Here is a 23,206-nt window from a genome sequence, read left to right on the forward strand (position 1 = left end):
TATTCCTCACAAATACTGATCTAAAACTTAATAAAGTATTAGAAAATTTAATCTAGCAATATATTGAATTACAATATTACTTATTATAATTAAATATTATGACCAAGAAGAATCTATCCCAGGAATGCAAGGCTGGTCTAACACAGAAAATCAATGTAAATCACACCATCCATAAAATAAAAGAGAAAAACCACATCATCATTTTGATAAATGGGAAGGAAAAAGCATTTGAAAAAAATTCAATGCCCATCCACAATAAAAACTCTTAGCAAACAAAGAAACAGGGAGGACAGAGTGCATCAGTGAAAACCTACTACTATCATTCTTAAGGATGAAAAACTTATTGTTACCCTACCCTACAAATCCAGATGAAGACAAGGATGTCTGCTCTCATCTTTACTACTAGGTAGTGCAATAAGTAAATGAGAAAATGAAATGAAAGAAATAGATTGGAAAGGAAGCACTGAAGCTATTTTACTTACAGACAACATAATCATGTGCATATAAAGTGTATATTCTGTCCTAACAGCAAACAATTTGAAATTAAATACAAAATACAATTCCAAAATCATCTCAGAACACAAAATACTTAGAATAAATCTAACAAAAGTACAAGACCAATACACTAAAAATTATATATTACTCCAAGAAATTAAAGAAAATCTAAATAAATATAGAAACATACCATGCTCATGGATTAGAAGCCTCAATGTTGTCAGGATCTTGATTCACAAATACTGACCTATACATTCAATACCAGTCACTATACATTCAATACCATCCTAATGAAAATACCAACATGCTTTTCTGTACAAATTGACAAGCTGAATCTAAAATTTATACAGAAATGGAAAAGAACGCAGTGTAACTAAAACAATCTTGGAAAAAAAACAAAGTTGGAAGACTCAAACTGTTCGACTTTAAACTTTCTCCATGGCTACAATTATCAACTAGTATGGTTTTACTGTAAGGCTTAAAAAAGACAGATGGAACACAACAGAGTATCCAGAGATAAACCCATACACATATACTCAATTGACTTTCATCTAAGGTATCAAGTCAATTCAATGGGAAAAGGAAGTCTTTTAAACAAATGGTGCTAGAACAACTAGATAAACTACTATGTGTTTTCCCACGACTCTGACATTAACAACCTGGATACAGCATTAGATCCCACAGGTTAATTAAGGGCTCAGTCCCACTAGACCACTCCCACTTCAGATACCAATCACAAGTTCAGGTTGTTACCTGTACATCTGGACTGACCAGCTATAAATCAGAGGTTTCCATGACCCCTTCCTTCAGGTTTGATTAATTTGCTAGAGTGGCTCACAGAACTCAGACAAACATTTACTTATGTTTACTAGTTTATCATAAAGGGTGTTAGAAAGGATACAGATAAATAGCCAGATGAAGAGATACAAAGGGAAAGGTCCAAAAAGGCCCTTAGCATAGGAGTTTCTGTCCCTACAAAACTAGGTTTCCACAACCCACCAGGATGTGGATACACTCACCAACCCAGAAGCTCATCAAGAGTTTTCACAGAGCTTAATCTGCACCCCACCCTCCTTCCCCTTCCCAGAGGTCAGTGGGTGGGGCTGAATGTCCTAACCCTCTAAATAATTGGTCTTTCTGGTGATCAGCCCCATCCTGAGACTATCCAGAGACCCTACCCTAAGTCACCTTACTAACATGAACTCAGGTGTGCTCAAAAAGGGGCTCCTCATGGGTTACAAAAGATACTCCTATCATCAGAAAATTCCAAGGGTCTTAGGGGCTTTGTGCCAGGACCCAGGGACAAAGAACAAATATATTTGCTATTATACCACAACTATGAAAAAATATAAACCCTTATCTCATTTCCCACACAAAATTTAAATCATGATGTGCAAGCCAAAGCTATAAACCTTTGAGAAAAAATATATAAGCATATCTTTATAACCTTGGGGTAGATAGGCAAAGATTTCTTAGGACACAAAAAGCGTTCAGCATTAAAAAAAAATTTTTTTTTGATAAATTGGGATTTCATGAAAATTTAAAACATCAATCAAAAGGCAAGCCACAGACTGGGAGAAATATTCCCAATACCTGTATCTGACAATGGACTCACAGCCAGAATATATTAAAACTCCTGCAACTCAATTACAAGAAGAAAACTGAGCCAATAAAAAAAAATGAGTAAAAGACTTGAACAGACACTTCATAAAGGAAGATACAATGATATCTAATATGCACATGAAAAGGGGCTAAACATCATTAATCATCAGGGAAGCATGAACTAAAACAGTAAGAAGATACCATTTTATACCCACTAGTGAAGAGACTGGCAACACCAAATACTGACAAGATGTGAAGCAACCGAAACTCTTAGGAAACTTGTACAAGTATTTATAGAAGCATTATTCATAAAAGCCAAAAACTGGTGTCTACCCAAATGTCCATCAACAGAAGAACAAACAGTATTTGATTATATTCATGTGATGGAATACTATTCAGCAATAAAAAGGACTCAACTACTGATATAGGCAACAACAGGATGAGTTCAAAAGCATTAGGCTAAGAGAAAGAAACCAGATGGAAAAGGCTATACAGTCTGTAGGGTTCCATTTATATGAAGTATAAGAACAAAACAGAACTCATTTATGACACTAAAAATCACAACTGTGATGGCCTAAGAGTGGGGGAGTGAATAGAAGGAAGCCCAGGGAAATGTTGTAGGGGAATGGAAATGTTCACTATCTTGACTGAGGTATGATTATACAGGTATATATATTTATCAAAAATTACTGAACCATACATGTAAGATCTCTGCATCCCATAGTAAGTATACTTTAACTCAATAAAATACCATAAGAGGAGCGCCTGGGTGGCTCAGTCGTTATGCGTCTGCCTTCGGCTCAGGTCATGATCCCAAGGTCCTGGGACAGAGCCCTGCATCAGGTTCCCTGCTCCACGGGAAGCCTGCTTCTCCCTCTCCCACTCCCCCAGTTTGTGTTGCCTCTCTCGCTGTCTCTCTCTATCACATAAATAAATAAAATCTTAAAAATAAAAAATAAAATAAAATAAAATAAAATATAAGAGGGTGCCTGGTGGCTCAGTCATTAGGCGTCTGCCTTTGGCTCAGGTCATGATTCCAGCATCCTGGGATCGAGCCCCACATAGGGCTCGCTGCTTGTGGGGGACCTGCTACTCCCTCTCCTACTCCTCCTGCTTGTGGTCCCGCTGCTCTCACTGTCTCTCTCTCTGTCAAATAAATAAAATCTTAAAAATATATATATATCATAAGAGACAGGGGGGAAAAGAACTTTAAACCAGACTTTCAGTTCAGATGGCAGACTGACCACAAGTATTTATCTTCTCCCCCCAAAAAGAGCAACTAGGAAGAGACATGAAAGAAACTTCTGGAACATTAGTATTCTATAGAAAGAGACATGAAAGAAACTTCTGGAACACTAGCATTCTATTTATGTCCTAAAAAATTATATAGGTATTTTCACTTTGGGATTATCCAACTATCTGTACACTTATGATTTGTACACTGTACAGTCATATATATATATACATATATATATGCATATATATAAAATTGAATTTTTTTCATCAGCCAATGAATCAGGTAGCCTCCACAATCCACTGCTGTACAGAGCATCTATCCAGCTACTAAATTTTCACAAAGGGTGTTAAACTTAACAAAAACTGGTCTGCTTTCTAAAGCAATAGCCGTTGACATGATCAGTACAGGTCACAGCGTAGTCCAAAAATATCAGCTTTTCAGCTCCAATTAAAATGCACAAATGATAATGGTAACTTTTCAAAAGACTGTAAGGTAAATATGTAGTCTAATGTCCTAATATCTTAGAGGTCTTAGAGGATACCTAGAGTATCCCAATAAGTTATGGAGCCATTTTCTCACCCCATCTTTCATCCTGATATTTTATAGCATGTTTGCTAAAAATGTACTGTCAGCACTTAACAAAGTAAACTGACTTTTATATGATTTGTGTGTCAGAGAGCCAAATCTCCAAATCTCCACTAGTTCCTCAGCCAGACTATCAAATTCCATAAATATTTTTTAAACTTAGCATCTGATGAATGCTGAGAAGAACATGAATAATGTCAGATGACTGAAGTGATGAGAGTGTAGCTGAATTGAGAAATCAAAAATGTGTAATGCCAGCAATTAACACAAGTATTCTATATTCTCTGACAGTATTCAGCAGTAGATAAAAGAGGCAGGGTTATGGTGGGATATTGACTGAGAATATGGAATGGGATCCTGCCCCTCTCTCTTCCCCAATTCCTCACAGAATGAAAAAACAATGTATTCTGGTTCCTTCAGACTTGATCTTTCACCTCTGGTCTCACAAAGTTTTCTTCATTTACAAAAGCAGCTACTAAATCTAAGTTTGAATTTCAGGTACAATTTTTTGCAGCCTAATTAATTTGCATTGTCAGGTTTACTCTCACTTCTCCCATGGGACATTCCCTTTGCCCCTCTCCTGAGGGTATATGCACACTGGGTCTCTTCTCTTCCACATTCAGGGGTTCCTTTGCAGAGATGTTTTCAACAGCTGTTGCAATCTGAGGCTTAAATGGAACTTAATACTCAAAAAGGACACTTAAAGGCAGGATCCTGCATCCCTCAGAGGGGAGCACCAACACTTAGCTAAATCTCTGTGTCTCTTATCACTGACTTGGGTTTCTAAGTCTCTGATCACTGTGGAAAGCAGAAGTATTTCCATCTTCTTGTGGCCATCCATAAGGCTTAGGAGAAAATCTGAATCAGTTCCTGTTGAGAATTACAACACTAACAGAGGAGGGGGAAAATGAGTACTTAAAATACTCTGATGACAAAATCAGAATTCTCCTTTTGGTGTTTCTAAATTTCTATTGACTCTAAATACAAACAGAATGAAGACTGTTTTAGAATTTCCTTTAAAAAAAAAAAAGGCTGGGTTAATCCATACAAATAAAGAATAAAGATCAAAGTCACAAAGGAATTGGTAAAGAAGGGGTATTGTTGGGAGTATAACTAAAATAGCTAACTATGAGATCTGAGTATAAAAGGGGAGGAAATGCAGCTGAGAGGCTTGAATGCACTAGGAAAGCAGGTGGATTCTGGGACCAGAGATCAAAGAGCACATTTATTAGAACTCAAGCAGAAGGAAGACAAGATGTGACAATGAAAAAAAGAAGAGTTTCAGAGTTCAAGACATATTTCATCTACCAACTCTTGCAAATAGAAATGAATATAGAAATATCTATGATTAGAATTATCAACCTGTGGCATGATGCCTGACCCAAAGTGAAATCTGAATACATAAGGGGTAATTGCTGTAAATGGTGGAGAAAATCCAAATTATTTATGGTATTTACCTAGGACATAATTAACTGTAAATTCACAGCTCCTAGAAAAAAATTAAAATTATTTCTATAAATAACATAGCTCATCTGATATTTTTAGATTATCCAATCAACTGTCCTCATCCTCAAGGATAAATTTAAGTTGATTGGACAGATATTACATACATAAATATAGAGCCAGATGTACTCAAAATAAAATAAAATTTCATTTTGTTCTAGAGCAATTTTAAAATGAGCATGATTTATGTAATTTTTTTATATATCCAAGAACTTCTACACTGCCCTTACAATTCAATATTGGCCATAATGAGATTAACCATAAATTTAAAGAAGGCAGATTACTTATAAAATAGATTTCTTCATCTCAACAAAGCAAAAGAACAATATAAAATAAGACATTAGGATTTTTAGTACTCATAAGCAATGGGGAAGATTAAATCACAGACCAGTGAAATTGGTCTTGGCACCACAGAACTCATTATATATTCAGTCTATCAGCTGGATTCTTTTACAAAACATCTCAAACCTGACTGCAAATTTTAACAACTCTCCAATCAGCAAATGCATTAACCACAGTGTGCCAATAATAAAATGATACTCAATGCAATTTTCTTACCTGTCTCAACAGTTTTTCAATAGCTGACATTACCATAAGGCCTCTCCAAACAACTGGTGCAGTCTCTTCAACCAGGAAGCCCATAGACATACTGCAACAGTAAACCAAAAATAAAACTAATTTACATACATTAATCAATATTATTCTGAAAAGTCGCATAAAGTAAAAAAGATATACTTACCAAGCAATACCATAATTCAAAAGAGGCCTCATTAGGTTGCCTAAAATTTAAAAAACAAACAAAAAAAAAAAACTCTTTTAGAATATATAAACATACATATTTTCTTATCAAAAAGTGTCAAATTAACCAAAAAAAAGTGTCAAATTAAAAATACAAATGGCTGGGGCCCCTGGGTGGCTCAGTTGTTAAGCATCTGCCTTCGGCTCAGGTCATGATCCTGCGGTCCTGGGATCGAGTCCCACATCGGGCTCCCTGTTCTGCGGGAAGGCTGCTTCTCCCTCTCCCTACTTCCCCTGCCTGTATTCCCTCTCTCGCTGTGTCTCTCTCTGTCAAATAAATAAATAAAATCTTAAAAAAAAAAAAAGAAACACAAATGGCTACTCATACTGCTGCTCTTTACCTTTCAACTGATTTAGCTCAATCTGCAACAGTTTAAACATTATACCAAGCATACGACCAATACTTCCCATAGGCACACATCTATTAATAGCTGGAATATAGTTTTATTAAGAAACAATCCATCTAGGGGTATCTGGGTGGCTCAGTTGGTTAACCATCTGCCTTTGACTGAGGTCATGATCCCAGGGTCCTGGGATCAAACCCCGTGTCAGACTCCCTGTTAAGCAGGAAGCCTGCTTCTCCCTCTCCCTCTGCTGCTCCCCCCCACTGCTCATGCTCCTCTTGCTATCTCCCTCTCTCTCAAATAAAATCTTAAAAAAAAAGCAACAATCCATCTATAATTTTCAAGTCTCTCTAAAAAATAGCCTCATTAAGTAAATTTATCCACCCATTTTATTGATACATAGATATATAAATTACATACTTAGGTTTATCTAGTATGCATATACATGACAAGTACACATACTTGCACACATGCATCTAGTAAGTTCTCTGTATTTCTTTTTTCCTTACTTGAAGAATTTGTAAAGTATAAAAAACCCAAGAGTAGAAAAACTCGATTTTGTATCTCAACATAATAAAAGCAATATATGAAAAACCCACAGCAAACATCATACTCAATGGTAAAAGACTAAATGTTTTTCCTCTAAGATCAGGAACAAGACAAGGATGCCCACTTCTTTTACTCAGCATAATACCAAAAGAGCCAAAGCAATTAGACAAGAAAAATAAACGAACAGCATCAAAATTGGAAGGGAAGAAGTCAAGTTTTCTCTTTTCACAGATGATATGATCTTATGACAACCTTAAGATTCCACAAAAAACTATTAGAGCTAATAAATGAACTCAGCAAAGTAGCAGGATACAAAGTCAACACATAAAAATCCATTGCATCTCTATACACAAACAATAATCTGAGAAGAAGATTACGAAAACATTCCCACTTATAACAGCATCAAAAAGATTTAAATACTTAGGAATTAACATCACCAATGAGGTGAAGGACTTGTACAATGAAAACCTCCAAACATTGCTGTAAAAATCAAAGACGACATAATAAAAGGAAACACATATCATGTTCATTGACTGGAAGACTTAATATTGTCAATACTGCCCAAAGCAATCTACTGATGCAATGCAACCTTATCAAAATTCCAGTGACATTTTTTGCAGAAATAAAAAAATCCATCCTAAAATTCATATGGAATCTGAAGGAATCCCAAATAGGCAAATCAATCTAGAAAAGAAGAATAAAGCTGGAGGATTCACACCTCCTGATTTCAAAATTTATTACAAAGCTACAGTAAGCAAATCAGTGAGATACTGGCATGAAGACAGTTAAAAAGACCAATGGAATAGAATAGAGAGCCTAGAAATAAAACCATCACATATCCAGTCAAATGGTTTTTGATGGGAAGCCAAGATCATTCGATGGGGAAAAGACAGTCTTTTCAACAACTGGTGCTGAGAAAACTGGATATCCACATGCAAAAGAATGAATTTAGACCCTTACATATATAAAAATTAAGTCAAAATGGATCAAAGACCTAAATGTAAGAGCTAAAACTACAAGATTCTTAGAAGAAAACATAGGGCAAAAGCCTCATGCCATTGGATTTAGCAATGATTTCTTGGGTATGATATCAAAAGCAAAGGCAACAAAAGGAATAGACAAATTGGACTTAATGTGAAAATTTTTTTTTTAATTTTTTAATTTATTTATTTGTCAGAATGAGAGAGAGAGAAAGCACAAGCAGGGGGAGTGGCAAGCAGAGGGAAAAGCAGGCTACCTGGTGAGCAAGGAGCCCGATGCGGGACTCGATCCCAGGGCTCTGGAATCATGATTCTTGGGATTATGACCTGAGCTGAAGGCAGACGCTTAACCAAGTCACCAAGGCGTCCCTGGACTTAATGAAAAATTTTAAATGTTGTGCATCAAAGACAATATCAATAAGTAAAAAAGCAAGCCACAAAATGAGAGAAAACATCTGTAAATCATATATAAGGAATTCATATCCAAAACATAATTAAATCTTAAAATTCAACAACAACAGTAAGCAGGTCTTCACCAGATACCAGAGCTGCTAGCGCCTTGATCTTGAACTTTCCAGCCTCCAAAAATGTGAGAAATAAATGTTTGTGGTTTAAGCCACCCAGCCTAGGGTAAATTTGGTATAGCAGCCTGAACAAACTAAGACACTGGGACAGTCCAAAGCCTTTTCACAAAATTGGAAACCAAAATCTCTAATACCATATATGAATAATCTTTAATCTACTTTATCAGTATGCTAAATCCCAATCCAGGGAAAATGTGTACTTTAAATACCTCTTGCAGTTTAGTGAAAAATAAGTTGTAAACTGAAGCCAGAAATGTGAGGAGATTCATCATGTTAAATGCATTTCTTCAGAATTCAACAGGGAAAAATGTACACTGAGAGGCCTAAACATGTACAGCATATACATCAAAAAGAACGTTAGAGGCACATTCTTCTTTATCTTCTCCAGGATATTAGTAAACAAAATTAATAATGTCTAAAAGCATTTTACCTTAAATAGTAAAATTATCAGAACTGAATGATGGCACAGACTGAACCATACTTTTAAATTAGTAGAGAAAAACTCTGAACAACAACTCATGATTACAGGTACAAAGTAGTTTATTTGCCCTAAAATTTTATTTTTAAAAAATGTGTACAGCAATTTCTACACATAAACTTAATAGAAAAACTAACAAAGTACTAGTGGTTGAAAGTTTACATTGAAACTTTGGAATCCACTGTCCTGTAACAGCTTTTTGAAGAGACCACCATTAGCTGAAGTTATCATGATACAGATCATTATTTCCTACTTCCTCCTATCTTCTTGATAGCTCATACATTGAAGCACAAAAGATTCTTACTCCAAGTCAAACCATTTCAATTGCCATAATGCCATTCACAGAATGAATGACACTATGCCTCATCCTCCTCACTCTATTACACCAAAGTTCTATCATTGCTAACAGGTGTGAATTTAATTAATGGACTGTATGTCACCAGTGGATTTCAAACAGATTTAGGGACTACTTTTATATCATAAATTAATTGTCAAGCTAGAAAAGACATTGTGATCATGTCAAACTGAAGAGCTAGGCAAAAAGGAAATAGGCGTAAGAAAGGCTGCTTTAAATTTTCCTATTAAAGTTCCAATTGTTAAATGTTCCAAGGATAACTCTCATCTAGAATCAGATTTTTTGTAGGAATCCCACTGTTCATGAATCACCTAAATAGTAGACATTCCCACTTAACTTGGTATTAGCAATAAGCCTGAAAAATCTCTGTACTTTCTACTCTGTTCCCTGGTTCCAAAAATAAGAGTTTTAAATACAGCTGAACACCAAGGTTCAGGAATATATGTCTAAAAAGATTATAAGTTGAAATCACACAATAGAAGCATTAAATCCTTTTTTAAATGAGGACAGAGAATATGTACCCTCATTTCATGAATTTTAAAGAATACTTAAACATAAAGTAGATAAAGAAAATAGTCTTATAAAAACAATCTTTTATCCACATATTCAAGACAAGACATTCAAAGGTACAAAAACCTTCAGAAAGTAGGAAATGACACCCAGTACAAAGTTTACAATTTCACTTTCTCACCATCTACTTTCCTATTCCTTCTTTTCTTTCTAAAACCAAGATCCTTTCTCATGAGAAATCAGATTCAAGAAAGAAGTTGCATCCTAGTCTTTCAGGAGAACTTCAAGTGGCTGGGTTTGACAAAGTAGTTCCACCAAGTTAGTAACCAGAGAAGGTTTAGAATACCCTAACTTTTTACTGGAAGAAAAGGATTTAGAGAGTAGATGGAATGGATCAAAACTCAAATGCCAACCTGGACAACCTAAAGGCAGTATAATAATACTGCATCCAGAAGTAGAAAGGAAGGGGATCTAGAACATTAGAGAAGAGAGTAGAAAGACTATAAAGAAAATTCTTCAGTGTTTTTCCAATTTTACACCTATCACTTTTAATATTAAAATTTCTTTTATCGGGACACCTGGGTGGCTCAGTCAGTTAAACAACCAGCTCTTGGTTTCGGCTCAGGTCATGATATCAGGATCCTGGGATTGAGCCCTGTGTTGGGCTACATGCTCAGTGGGGAGTCTGCTTGAAGATTCTCTCCCTCTTCCTCTGCCCCTCCCCCATTCTCTCTAAAATAAATAAATATTTTTAAAATTTTTCATTATGGATAAAGAAAATGTGGTATATATATATATATACATATACAATGGAATACTACTACTCAGCCATCAAAAAAATGAAATCTTGCCATTTGCAACAACGTAGATGGAACTAGAGGGTACTATGCTAAGCGAAATAAGTCAATCAGAGAAAGACAATTATCATACCATCTCACTGATATGTGGAATTTAAGAATCAAAAAAAGAGGATCATAGGGGAAGAGAGGAAAAAATAAAACAAGACAAAATCAGAGGAGACAAACCGTAAGAGACTCTTAATCATAGGAAACAAACTGAGGGTTGCTGGAGGGGAGAGGGGTGGGGGGATGGGGTAACTGGGTGATGGGCATTAAGGAGGGCACATGATGTAATAAGCACTGGGTATTATATAAGACTGATGAGGGACGACTGAGTTGCTCAGTCGGTTAAGCATCTGCCTTTGGCTCAGGTCATAATCCCAGGGTCCTGGGATGGAGTCCTGCATCGGGCTCCTTGCTCAGCAGAGAATCTGCTTCTCACTCTGCCTGCCTCTCCCCCTGCTTGTGCTTGCTCTCTCTCTCTTTCTCTGACAAATAAATACATAAAATCTTACAAAAAAAAAAAAAAAAGACTAATGAATCACGGACCTCTACCTCTGAAACCAGTAATACATTATATATTGATTTTAAAATTAAAAAAATAAATCCCCCAAAAAATAAAATAATAAAATAATACAAAACAAAATAAATTTCATTTATCTTTCCCTTTTTGTACCACCTTGGAAGCTTACTATCTCACCCCAGGCATCCACCCATCTCAAAACTGAAAGCTATCCAGGTATCCTTCTTAAAATCCAACCTCTTTCCCAAGAAAACAAACTGCCCCTTTCTTTTCCAACTCATCCCTTCCTTAATCAAAACTCATTTTCTCATGTGGTGGTTTCCATTAGGAAAAGAACCTGAAACAAGTAAACAACTCTGAGAGCTTAAGCTTTGCAGAAGATACAATATTTTTTTTTAAGATTTTATTTATTTATTTGAGAGAAAGAGAATGAGAGATAGAGAGCACGAGAGGGAAGAGGGTCAGAGGGAGAAGCAGACTCCCCGCCGAGCAGGGAGCCCGATGCGGGACTCGATCCCGGGACTCCAGGATCACGACCTGGGCCGAAAGCAGTCGCTTAACCAACTGAGCCACCCAGGCTCCCAGAAGATACAATATTTTTAAAGGGAATCTACTCAGTAGAATATAAATGGGAGGGGCACCTGGTGGCTCAGTCAGTTAAGCCTCTGACTCTTGATTTCGGCTCAGGTCATGATCTCAGGGTCGTGAGATAGAGCCCCACATGGGGTGTGGAGCCTGTAAGATTCCCTCTCCCCCTGTCCCCTGTCCCTGATCGCATGCCCATGCATGCTTTCTCTCTCTCTCTCTCTCTCTCTCTCTCTCTCTCAAAACAAACAAACAAAGACTATAAATGGGAGACTATATAAGGGATATTTTAGAGCAGGGGTGGTATCTTAGACTCTTGTCTACTAAGGGGCTAAAATTTTCTTCGTTTAGTTAATCACTCAGCAAATACTTACTGACTAACTAGAAGTATAGAGAATAAACTTGATATCCCTACTTCCGAAAACTTGCTAATTTATATTATGAAGGTTAACAGGAAGAAATGAAAGCTAGAAAAAAATAGGTGAAAATGGAACTTTAGGTAAAGATGATAAATACATGATTTACATGCTCTAACTTCCACAAACCATATACCACCATTCCTGGCCTCCAGCCCACTTTATACCTGCCTTGGCATCATTAAATGATCATTAATTAATCACTAACTGATCACATTCTTTCCTGCTGAAACCAGATATGGACTCAGAATTTTTTCCACATTATGTTCCAGGTAACCAGTTGATATTTAAGATGAAAACAATGTGTGATCTCTGAGATAAAGAAGTAGTCAGACATCTGGGAAGGAAAAATTTAAAAGATGACAGAATGAACCACTTATATTACTCTAGAGGAATAACACAATAGGAGTTACATTTTCTGTCATGCAGCAGTGCATGCAGAAGATACTTTACAGATACTGTCTTTTGCTGAATCCTTACAACAATCCTATGAGGTAAGTGCTATCTCCATTTTACAGTTAAGAAAAGTGGAAGTCTATCCCCAGCCTCCTTCCAGCTTATCTAAATCCCTTTCTTCCATGGCAGCCTCCAAACCAGCTCTCCATAATCATTTCCTCTTCTGATCTTCTCTAGGATCTAACACTTACCAAATGTTATCCTGTATGATTGTTTATCTTTTTTATGGCTCTAACCTGTCTCCCCAACTAAGTACCATATCCCCCTTACTTAGTATAACTGGTACTCAAAATTATGTTTATATAATGACCAAAACAATTTTCTAAATAGCTAAACAGTCAAAAGTAAACAGATACTGAAGGAAACCTGCACACCCTATATTTGATCATCCAGGCCATTTGTAGTACAGTAAAGTATTATTTATTATAAGAAATTAGCCACTTATTAGCTGTGGTCTTGAACAAGTTGTTTTTATATGACATATAAACTGCAAATGTCATACTTCATATGAAGTAGTTTAAGATCAGAAAGCTAAAGTAAGCTGCCCAAAGTTAAACAGCTAGTAGCAACAAAAGCAGTAAGGATTAGGGACTAAACCTGTTTCTTTTTAAGTTCCGTATTATTTCCACGCACATATCCAAAGAAGCAGGGTGCTTAAGATCATGCAAATACATATGCGATCAGAAGATAGGACACAGTTGGAAAGTTAGCTAATATAGATTTTCCTTCTATTGCTTGATGACACCCAGACAAGTTCCGTTAAATGATTTAACAGTGCTCTGATAAACCAAGTTATTCCATAAGTAATGTGAATTCTCTCTTAAGTCAATTATAAGTTCTTAGGATTACTAGCTACAGCATGACAGTAGACTGTTTTGGTTATTTTGACATAACTTTCAACTAATTTTTTTTAAGATTTTTTATTTATTATTTGACAGAGAGAGAGAGAGAGAGTGAGAGCAGGAACACAAGCAGAGGGAGTGGGAGAGAGAGAAGCAAGTTTCCCGCCGAGCAGGGAGCCCAATGTGGGGCTCGATCCCAGGACCCTGGGATCATGACCTGAGCCAAAGGCAGTCATTTAACCAACTGAGCCACTCAGGCGCCCAAGAGTGGTTTTCTTCTGTTAGCCCTCCTAGCTTCTTAAAATCTCAAATTCATTTTAAGCAGTAATACTTAACTGCAAGTACAAAGGGTTCTGGAGCTGGGATTTGAAACATACTAACAATACATGCCCTCAAGACAGTGACAAAAGAAGAGCATTTAGCAGAAAGTCAGCAAAATAGGAGTGACATACTGGGACTAGAAAAAGATATCTTAGCCATATGACAAGGGCTTAACATAAAACTGCATTTCTTAACTGAAGTACCTGTTAATGTGTATGCTGTGAAGCAAATAATAATAATAATAATAATAATAATATTCCAAACACACAAAAAAAGACAATTGGCACCTGGGTGGCTCAGTCAATTCAGTCGCAGACTCTTGTTTTCCCCTCAGGTCATGACTTCATGGGTCTGGGGTTGAGCCCCACCCAGGCTCCGCGCTCAGCAGGGAGTCTGCTTGAAGACTCTCTCCCTCTCCCTCCAGGCACATGTGTGCGCATGCTCTCTCTCAAATAAATAAATAAATCTTTTAAAAAAAATGAAGACAAAATTATGACTGCCATTATAAAAGTCCCAATTAAGAACATAAACAGAATATAACAGAGAAAATAACTAGATGTACAACCAAAGACAAAACACTGGCTTCAGTGTGGACTTTATACCAAAGTGGTTAAAAGAATTTCACAGACTCAATTTGTTTTAAGAGGAAAGGAAAAGATACAAAGCACAGAAATGAAAAACTCTTTTAAGAAGACTACTAAAAAACTGATCTAACATAACAAAAAATGATGTAATAAAAAGATACAGCTGTAGAATATAAATAAATTACAATAAAAACATAAAAACTATAAAATAAAAGATAATATATTTACAAATACTCAAGAGCCAACTCCCTTCCATAAATATTTTGTATATAGAATAAAAGTCTTACTACATTACCCATTTAGTTATTCTAGAGGTTTGGTGGCTCATATGAATAGCTCATATATCAGAGTATATATACAAGAAATCAGAGGAAAGAGGTAATAGCAAGTACAGTCACTGATGTCTGTGACCTCACAGTAAATTGGACACCGTACAGAAAGGTAATGAAACACTGCAATGTCAGACAGTTTCATGATTTTGGTTATAAGGATCCATTAAAGTATTTCTATAATAGTAAGTGCTTTAAAAATTCCATTCTATGTCATTTAGGATTAAAAGTCATTAACTTATATAATAGCTGTAACCCTAACAAACACTAAATATAAATTACAATTCTTTAAAAATGAATTTTATTTGAAAGGATCAATAAACACTAATCACTTAAGAGAATTCTATCCATTCACTCATTCATTCAACATATTTACTGAGCACCTACTATATACTTAGTATATAGTATCAATTAAATACTTCAAAATTTAAAATCACAGTTAACATGTCAGATTCTCTAGTATGTTTGATTCTCTTAAAAAAAAAATCTCAAGGGCACCTGGGTGGCTCAGTTGGTTAAGCGACTGCCTTCAGCTCAGGTCATGATCCTGGAGTCCCGGGATCGAGTCCCACATCGGGCTCCCCGCTCAGCAGGGAGTCTGCTTCTCCCTCTGACCCTCTTCCTTCTCGTGCTTTCTGTCTCTCATTCTCTCTCTCTCAAATAAATAAAATCTTTAAAAAAAAAAATCTCAAGCACCTTTAAAAACAAATACATATTATCACAAGGATTATAAAACTTTTTCCTAAACTTAATATAAAATTATTAATAGATTTATTTCATAACTAAAAGTAGCATGTTTACCATGATACGGTTTAGTGATAGTGATTATCAGTCAGAGAGTCAAGAAAGGATCACAGGGCCTAGGGGCTCCTTCTAGGAGAGTTCTACCTGGCTAGCATGCTAAATTTCTTCTTATATTACTAGGAATTTTCAAGCCCATTACTTTTCTTGCATCGCAATATATCATGCATTCCTTCCATTTTTTTAAGCAACCTCCTAACACAATATTTAATCACCAGCTTTAAACTGGTGATATTCTGTACACTATACTCAGATTCAACTAATCTCTTTACTGACTGATTGGATTCTGCTTTTTTCTCTAATCTTTCTCATCTGACTCAATGCCACAGTGCTACATCCTTTTTATTGACAGGGAAGATGCAACAAAGAAATAAGTTTATAGTTTACTGCTATTGCTTTTACAGAATGATAACCAACAATTAGGTATGACGTAAACCATGACTATAAAACAGAACCTTACATGCCCACCATTATTTATCACTTGACTTTCATGGCTGGCTACTTATACAGTGTTATTAATCCTAAAATGTAGAAGGTAATCTTTTCAAAGGGTGATCAGCTATCTTAGTAAGGCCAAGAAACAGTCCATATTTTCAATGACTAGCAATAAACTAGATAGCAAACAGGGAACATAAACATCACAACAGCCAAACTGCCAAAACTGTGAGCATTTTTGAAAGTAAGCCTAAATGAAGTTTCAACATGTAAATTCAAGTATCTCACAGTGACAGCAGTTTGTCGAGTCCCTTAGAGCTAAGGAACTTAGACGTTGGGGGGAAAAAATCACAATCAATAGCGAAGTAAGAGATTAAAGGAATCTGATGAACCCAGTTGTTTCTTTACTTACTTCCATAACTATGGGAGTTGAGTAAGCATACCATAAAGAAATAAAGAAGTGTAAAGAACTGATTCTATCCCTTTTCCCCTTTTTTACCTTTATTTTGTACTGGGTAATTAAAAATGCATTCACTACATCACTTCAGAATATGCCAAGAAATAATATTCAAATTTGGGCAACTTTATTTAAGTGGCATACTGACAAAGTGGCCCAAGACCAGAAAAATAACTAGACTGGTCAGCATACTCAAAACTGTATTAACAGGAGAAAAAGCTGAAAACTGGAAACTGCATAGCTGAGAAAAATCTTAAGGCTGCGATCATGGTATACAAATATTTCACAAGTTATCAAAAGAAAATAGATTAGGTGGTTCTCATGAGGACAGAACTAGTAAAAGCAGGTCAAAGCTATAAGGAGGCAGATTTTTGTTCAAAATAATAACATTAAATAGACCTGTCACGAAATAGCAAAATCTCCCTCACTGGAGGTGTTTAGGCAGAAGCCAGATCACCCACCACCTGTCACACTTTTGTGGATTCCACAATTTTATAATACCACAAACCGAGTTTTTCATACACAGCTAAAGATACAGAGCTGCAGCCATTTTAACTCATGTTCCTAATTTGTTGATAATTAAATGTTCTCAGGCTCTGTTTATAACAAGGAATGACTCATTTCCACCAAGGTTCTTCTTAATGACTTGCAGAAAGACTGAATTAATTACCTATCTATGTCTATTAATAAGTTAAAAGTAGAAGAGGCATGTAACATACAGCTGACATAGAAATACAGCTTATATATAAATCATTGCCACTATTATGTTTCACAGTTGAATAAACCACTTAGATATACATCAATATTTTTCCCCTGCTAATTCTCTCTTTTCTTCTGATAATTTTCTTTTTTTTTTTTAAGATTTTATTTATTTATTTGACAGAGAGAGACACAGCAAGAGATGGAACACAAGCAGGGGGAGCAGGAGAGGGAGAAACAGGCTTCCCACCAAGCAGGGAGCCCGATGTGGAGCTCGATCCCAGGACCCTGGGATCATGACCTGAGCCGAAGGCAGACACTTAACTGACTGAGCCACCCAGGCAACCCTTCTGATAATTTTCTTAAGCACAGATACATCATGGGTTACAGAGTATCTACATTCTAGCCTACCACACTGGGGAAACTTTGTTTTTTATATTACCCTCCTTATCTATAACACAAATTTAATGCTCGTGAATTTAATGGAATCTAGATAATATAACATTATTTCTTCCTCCTTGCTTTCATCAATTCTTCAGTGCATGCACAGAATACTACTAAGGAGTAACTATAAGCATACAGAAAGGCAAGCAGATGACAATCTATAAGATGGATTTTTCTCTCATTTCAAATCCTAGGATTGTGTCTTGAAACACCTCTGTTTCTTAAAGAAAGGGCCAGGCAACTACTCTGACCCTGTCTTTGTTGATTATCTGTCACTCACCCTTCCAGTTCACCCTGTCCTCAGACCTGGGGGGATTCCTGTATGGACTACATCAAAAGCAGAGCAGAAAGAGGAAGGAAAGGGAGATCGGGGTATTTCATTTTCTGGTTTTTCTCTTAGTGGAGTGGTCTTGGGCTGGCTGGGTCCCTCCACTGAGTGTCAGTCACTGCTTTTCCCAAGGCAGGCATCTCTACAGGACTGTCTCCTTCCAGATTTGGATATGCTTCCTCCCCTCACCTCTTCAGGCTGGAGGTAGTAATTGCTTCACTGTTACTCAACAGTTACCCTATCTAATGTAAATAGTCCATCTCTTATAATCCTCACCATGTTATGTCTTTTTGTTGGAAAGTGGCCCCAGGAAACAGATCCTCAAAATGAGACCGAAGTTATTCTAAAATGAAGGGATAATCTCTATAGTAGAAAGAAATGGGACCACTGGAAATGTATTTCACATTATCAAGATTCATGATTATACAAATTAGATGAAGAGCAAGAATGGGACAAACAATAGTGTGGTGGTTAATTTTGGCAATTTGACCACGGGGTACCCAGATAATTGATTTAACATTATTCAGGGTGTGCCTGTGAAGGTCTTTCTGGATGAGATTAACATTTGAATCAATAGACTGAGTAAAGCAGATTATCCTCCCTTGAAGTGGGTAGGCCTCATCCAATTCATTGAAGACCTGAAAATAACAAAAAGGCAGAATAAGGCAGAATTTGTTCTCTCTGCCAGTCAGCTGGGACATCAGTCTTCTCCTGCCTTCAGACTCAGACTGCAATTTACACCATTGGTTCTCCTGGTTCTAAGGCCTTTGGGACTCAGACTAGAACTATACAAAACAGCTCTCCTGAGTTTTCAGCTTGCTAAATGCATGTCTTGGGACTTCTCAGTCTCCTTAACCATGTAAGCCAATTCCTTATATCTATCTTTATCTCTTGATTCTGGTTTTCTGAAGACCCAGATTAATACAGGTGGCTATGGCACTTAACTGCTATGAAAACAAAAATGACTGCAGATGGCAGACTCATCTGAATTCTTTAGTGCCCTAGAGAGTATACAGGAAAAGGAAAAGAAAAAGGAAAAGCTATAAATATAACTTTGCTTCTGGCCATAAAAGAGTAACAGGAACAGGACTGACCCACTAATCACGACCACCACCACCACCCAATACACACATACTTTAAAAAACTGGAGAAAACATGTAAAAGCATGTTTTCAGACATGCCACAATAGGCAGGAGGACCATAATCCCTGAAAGGGAAACAAGAAAATGAGTCCTATGACTGCTACGGTATACTGCCCTGGAAGCAGTTTCCAGGCTGTAGCCCAGGGAGGGGAAATTCAAACAAAGCCCAGTAAGCTTGCTGAGTTGAGACAACAGAATCAAAGTCAGGCGAAGCAAAGGCAGCTAGAATTTATAAGGCAGAATATCAGAGAGGAGGGAACAACACAAAGAGAGAACTTCAGAGAACCACAGAGGGCACCTGTGGAGTCTCTGGCTGAGTATTCGTCTGCACAGGAGTGAGAGAAAATTCCACGGGACTGGGGAAAGAATCAGTGGAGAGCTGTACACTGTACAATGCCCCAAAATCGCACACAGCTGGAATACTTACCTTTCCACCAGCCAAAGAGGAAAGATCTCATGGTAGAGTCCTCAGAAAGGTATTGCTGTAGTACTGGAGTATATTAGCCATAGCCTAAAGACTGCTCTGGACCCACCCAAGCAAAGTTTAAAAGAATCAAACGGATTACAAGTAACTTATCTGCATACAACAGGAATTAGCAACCTTTTTCAGTAAAGGATAGATAGGCTTTTGTATATGGATGGACCTCTTGAAGTGGGCAGAATGTGTCAAGATATTCATGACAGTTGAGACAGAACAAAATTAAAGAAGTAAATACTTGGGGAGACCCTGCCAACTATCTTCCCAAAACCATTCCCATTCATTATATAAATAAGGCTAGGAGAGTTTAACACAACTTGCCCAAAGTACACAAAGGTAATAATATAAATTATAGTCAGGATCTGACTGCAAGTCTCTTAGACTCTAAAACCCTACTATATCTTATTGCCTACCTTCTAATAAGTCTTGCTCTGAGTCTAACAGATAAATTTCATCAAATCATGCTATCAACTGAATTAATGCATTTCCTGTTGCTATTGACCACTTGTAATAATAGGGAACATGTATTAAGAACCCTTAAATTCATTATCTCACTTATTTTTCATACTGCCTTCAAAGTTGTGGAACTTGCCCAGGAGTACACAGCAGTAAGTACTACCATGGGAACTGGGGGTTGGGTCACTCTGAACCAAAGCCCAAGATCTTTCCACCACATCACACTTTTTTTTTTAAGATTTTATTTATTCATTTGAGAGAGAGAGAGAGAGAGACAGCGCAAGCAGGGGGAGAGGCAGAGGGAGAAGCAGGCTCCCCACTGAGCAGGGAGCCTAACGTGGGACTCGATCCCAGGACCCTGGGATAATGACCAAGCTGAAGACAGCCTAACCAACTGAGCCACCCAGGCACCCACGCATCACACCGTCTTAATAGAAGCACAAATGACAGTCCTCAGATTCGCCCAAAGAAAAGGAGTACAAGAAAAACTATGTCCCAAACAACAGAAAGGGAAAAGGGAATATGAAAGGGAAAAGGGAATGAACAGAGTTTGAGAAGGAAAAACAGTAATTGAGAAGTACAACATGTTCTCTTTGTACCTTAGCACGTATCATTTCCCCATTTCCATTAAGGTACAATTTAATTCTATCATATTCATGGAGCCATTCTCCACCTCCCCAGCCCTCAATCTTACCCTCACTGGTCTCCTATATATCACTTAAATCAATTATGTGATAGCATAAAATACATTATATTGCTATTTCTGAGTGTTTTGTTAGTCAGGTTACAAGCAGCTTGAGGACAACTTTTATATCTTACAGTCTAGGCTCCAACATGAATGCAGTGTCTGTGTTGATGATAATCATATTCAAGTATTACATTTTTGAAAAATTATTTAGAAGTTTTTCAAAAACAGGTTATTGGTTCCAGGCACCTGAATGCCAGTAGAGTAAACAAAATAAATGGAGAGGAAAAAACTAGTTCAAATCTCTACAGGACTTGTTTACAAAGTGCCACATCTAAAATATTATTTCCAGACTTCAGATATAAACTGTAAAGCACTCACTTATATAGGAAGGAAAAACATGAGGCCAATAATTTCACGAAATCTGTAGTAAGAATTACTAAACTGGAAAGTAAGACTTCTGACTTCTGGTTAAAGAACTTTCCATTAAATCAATAGTTCTCCAAGTATGGTCACTGGTCCTCTGGAGATCCCCAAGAATCTTTGATCCAAGAGGGTAAAACTATTTTCATAAAAATATTAAGATATTATTGTCTTTTAACTGAGTAGACTTTTGCACTGATGGTCCAAAAACAATAGTAGGTAAGACTGCCAGCATCTTAGTAGAAATCAAGGCAGTGGCAGAACCAAACTATATTTAATAGTCATCACATTCACCACCACACACAACAGTAAAAATAAAAGCCAGTTTCACTGAAGAATGTCCTTGATGAAGTAGTGGTAAGTATCTATTAAATCCTGACCCTTGAGTACATGTCTTTTTAACATTCTGTGTGACAAATGAGAAGTATACATAAAGCACCTCCGCCGTGCACTGAATTACAATGGCTGTCACAACGGCTGTCTCAAGGGAAAGCACTTGTGTAACTGTTTAAGTTGTAAGCTAAACGAGATTATTTTTTCATAGATCACCATTCTTACTTGAAAGATAAATTGACAGACAAATGATGGCTGTTCAGATTTGGATATTTAGCATACAAAATGAATGAGCCTGTCACTTCAAATAACCCAATTAACAATATTTGTTTCTATGACAAAATTAGAGCTTTCAAGTAAAATTAGAACTTTTGAAAAACCTTTATTTGGCCACCATGAGTTTTACAGCTCCCCAATACTTAAAGAATTATCTGTTAGGACACAATAATACAGTATTAATAACCGGATTGTTTGGGCTCCTGAGAGGCTCAGTCGGTTAAGCCCGTCTGCCTTCGGCTCAGGTCATGATCCCAGCATCCTGGGATCTAGCCCCTTCGTCGGGCTCCCTGCTTGACGGGCAGCCTGCTTCTCCCTCTCCAGCTTGTGCTCTCTTGCACTCTCTCTCTCTCAGATAAAATAAAATCTTAAAAAAATAATAAATGGATTGTTTATATTATGTAATGAAACATGTAAACATTTGGAAGACCAGCATAAAGCAATGAACTGATATTTTCTAAATGACAATGCATGATGTTATAAAATCCAACTCAAAGTCCAAGATACACCGAAGATTTGAATATAAGAGACTAGGAAAGGTTCTCAGATTCCATACTGCAACTAATCTCTAAGAAGCCACCACTTGTCAAAATTGTGGTGTAGTATCAAAGAAGAAAGTCCATTACTTATTTGAAATAACTATTAAAATATCCTTCCTTTCTCCAACTATGTGTCTATGTGAGGCTGGATTTTCCTCACATAGTTCAGCCAAAACAACATATTGCAACAGATTGAATGCTAAAGTAGATATGAAAATCTAGCAGTCTTCTATTAAGCCAGACATTAAAATGATTTACAAAAATGTAAAACAATGCCACTCATCTCACTAATTTCTTACTTCAGAAAAGTTATTTTTATTAAAATGTTATTTATGTTAACAAGTTTGTGGGGTGCCTGGGTGGCTCAGTCATTAAGCATCTGCCTTCAGCTCAGGTCATGATTCCAGGGTGCTGGATTCGAGCCAGCATCAGGGCCCCTGCTCTCCGGGAAACCTGCTTCTCCCTCTCCCACTCCCCCTGCTTGTGTTCCTGCTCTCACTGTCTCTCTCCATCAAATAAATAAAATCTTTAAAAAAAAAAAAAAAGTTTGTGAGTTTATAATTTTTAATGAATTAATAAATAAGTTTTTTAATTTCTCAGTTTTGATTTCTAGCTTGGTAAATATTGGCAAATATAATCTACATTAACAAAAGTTGTTTGGGATCCTCAATATTTTTAAGAGCATAAGAGGCTCCAGAGGCCAAAAAATGTTTGAGAACTACTACACTAAATTATGCTATAATGGAACACTCAGAAGTTGAAGATGATCAAAGTAAAAAGATTATAACCTACTAG

The 23,206-nt window shown here is 36.7% G+C and overlaps 1 protein-coding gene across 6 annotated transcripts in view; it reads right to left on the reverse strand.

The window, feature by feature from the left end:
- NUBPL (nucleotide binding protein like) overlaps positions 1–23,206 on the reverse strand; it is a 279,513-nt gene that overhangs the window by 196,979 nt on the left and 59,328 nt on the right. For all 6 annotated transcript variants that reach the window (XM_027571567.2, XM_027571565.2, XM_027571564.2 and 3 more), the window contains exons 5-6: positions 6,162–6,201; positions 5,981–6,071 (exon numbers count right to left, since the gene is read on the reverse strand). In XM_027571567.2, coding sequence (XP_027427368.1) covers positions 5,981–6,071; positions 6,162–6,201 — 131 coding nt within the window. The remainder of the gene's footprint in view (positions 1–5,980; positions 6,072–6,161; positions 6,202–23,206) is intronic.

The sequence above is a fragment of the Zalophus californianus genome, chromosome 6 (genome assembly GCF_009762305.2).
Source record: "Zalophus californianus isolate mZalCal1 chromosome 6, mZalCal1.pri.v2, whole genome shotgun sequence".
NCBI lineage: Eukaryota > Metazoa > Chordata > Mammalia > Carnivora > Otariidae > Zalophus > Zalophus californianus.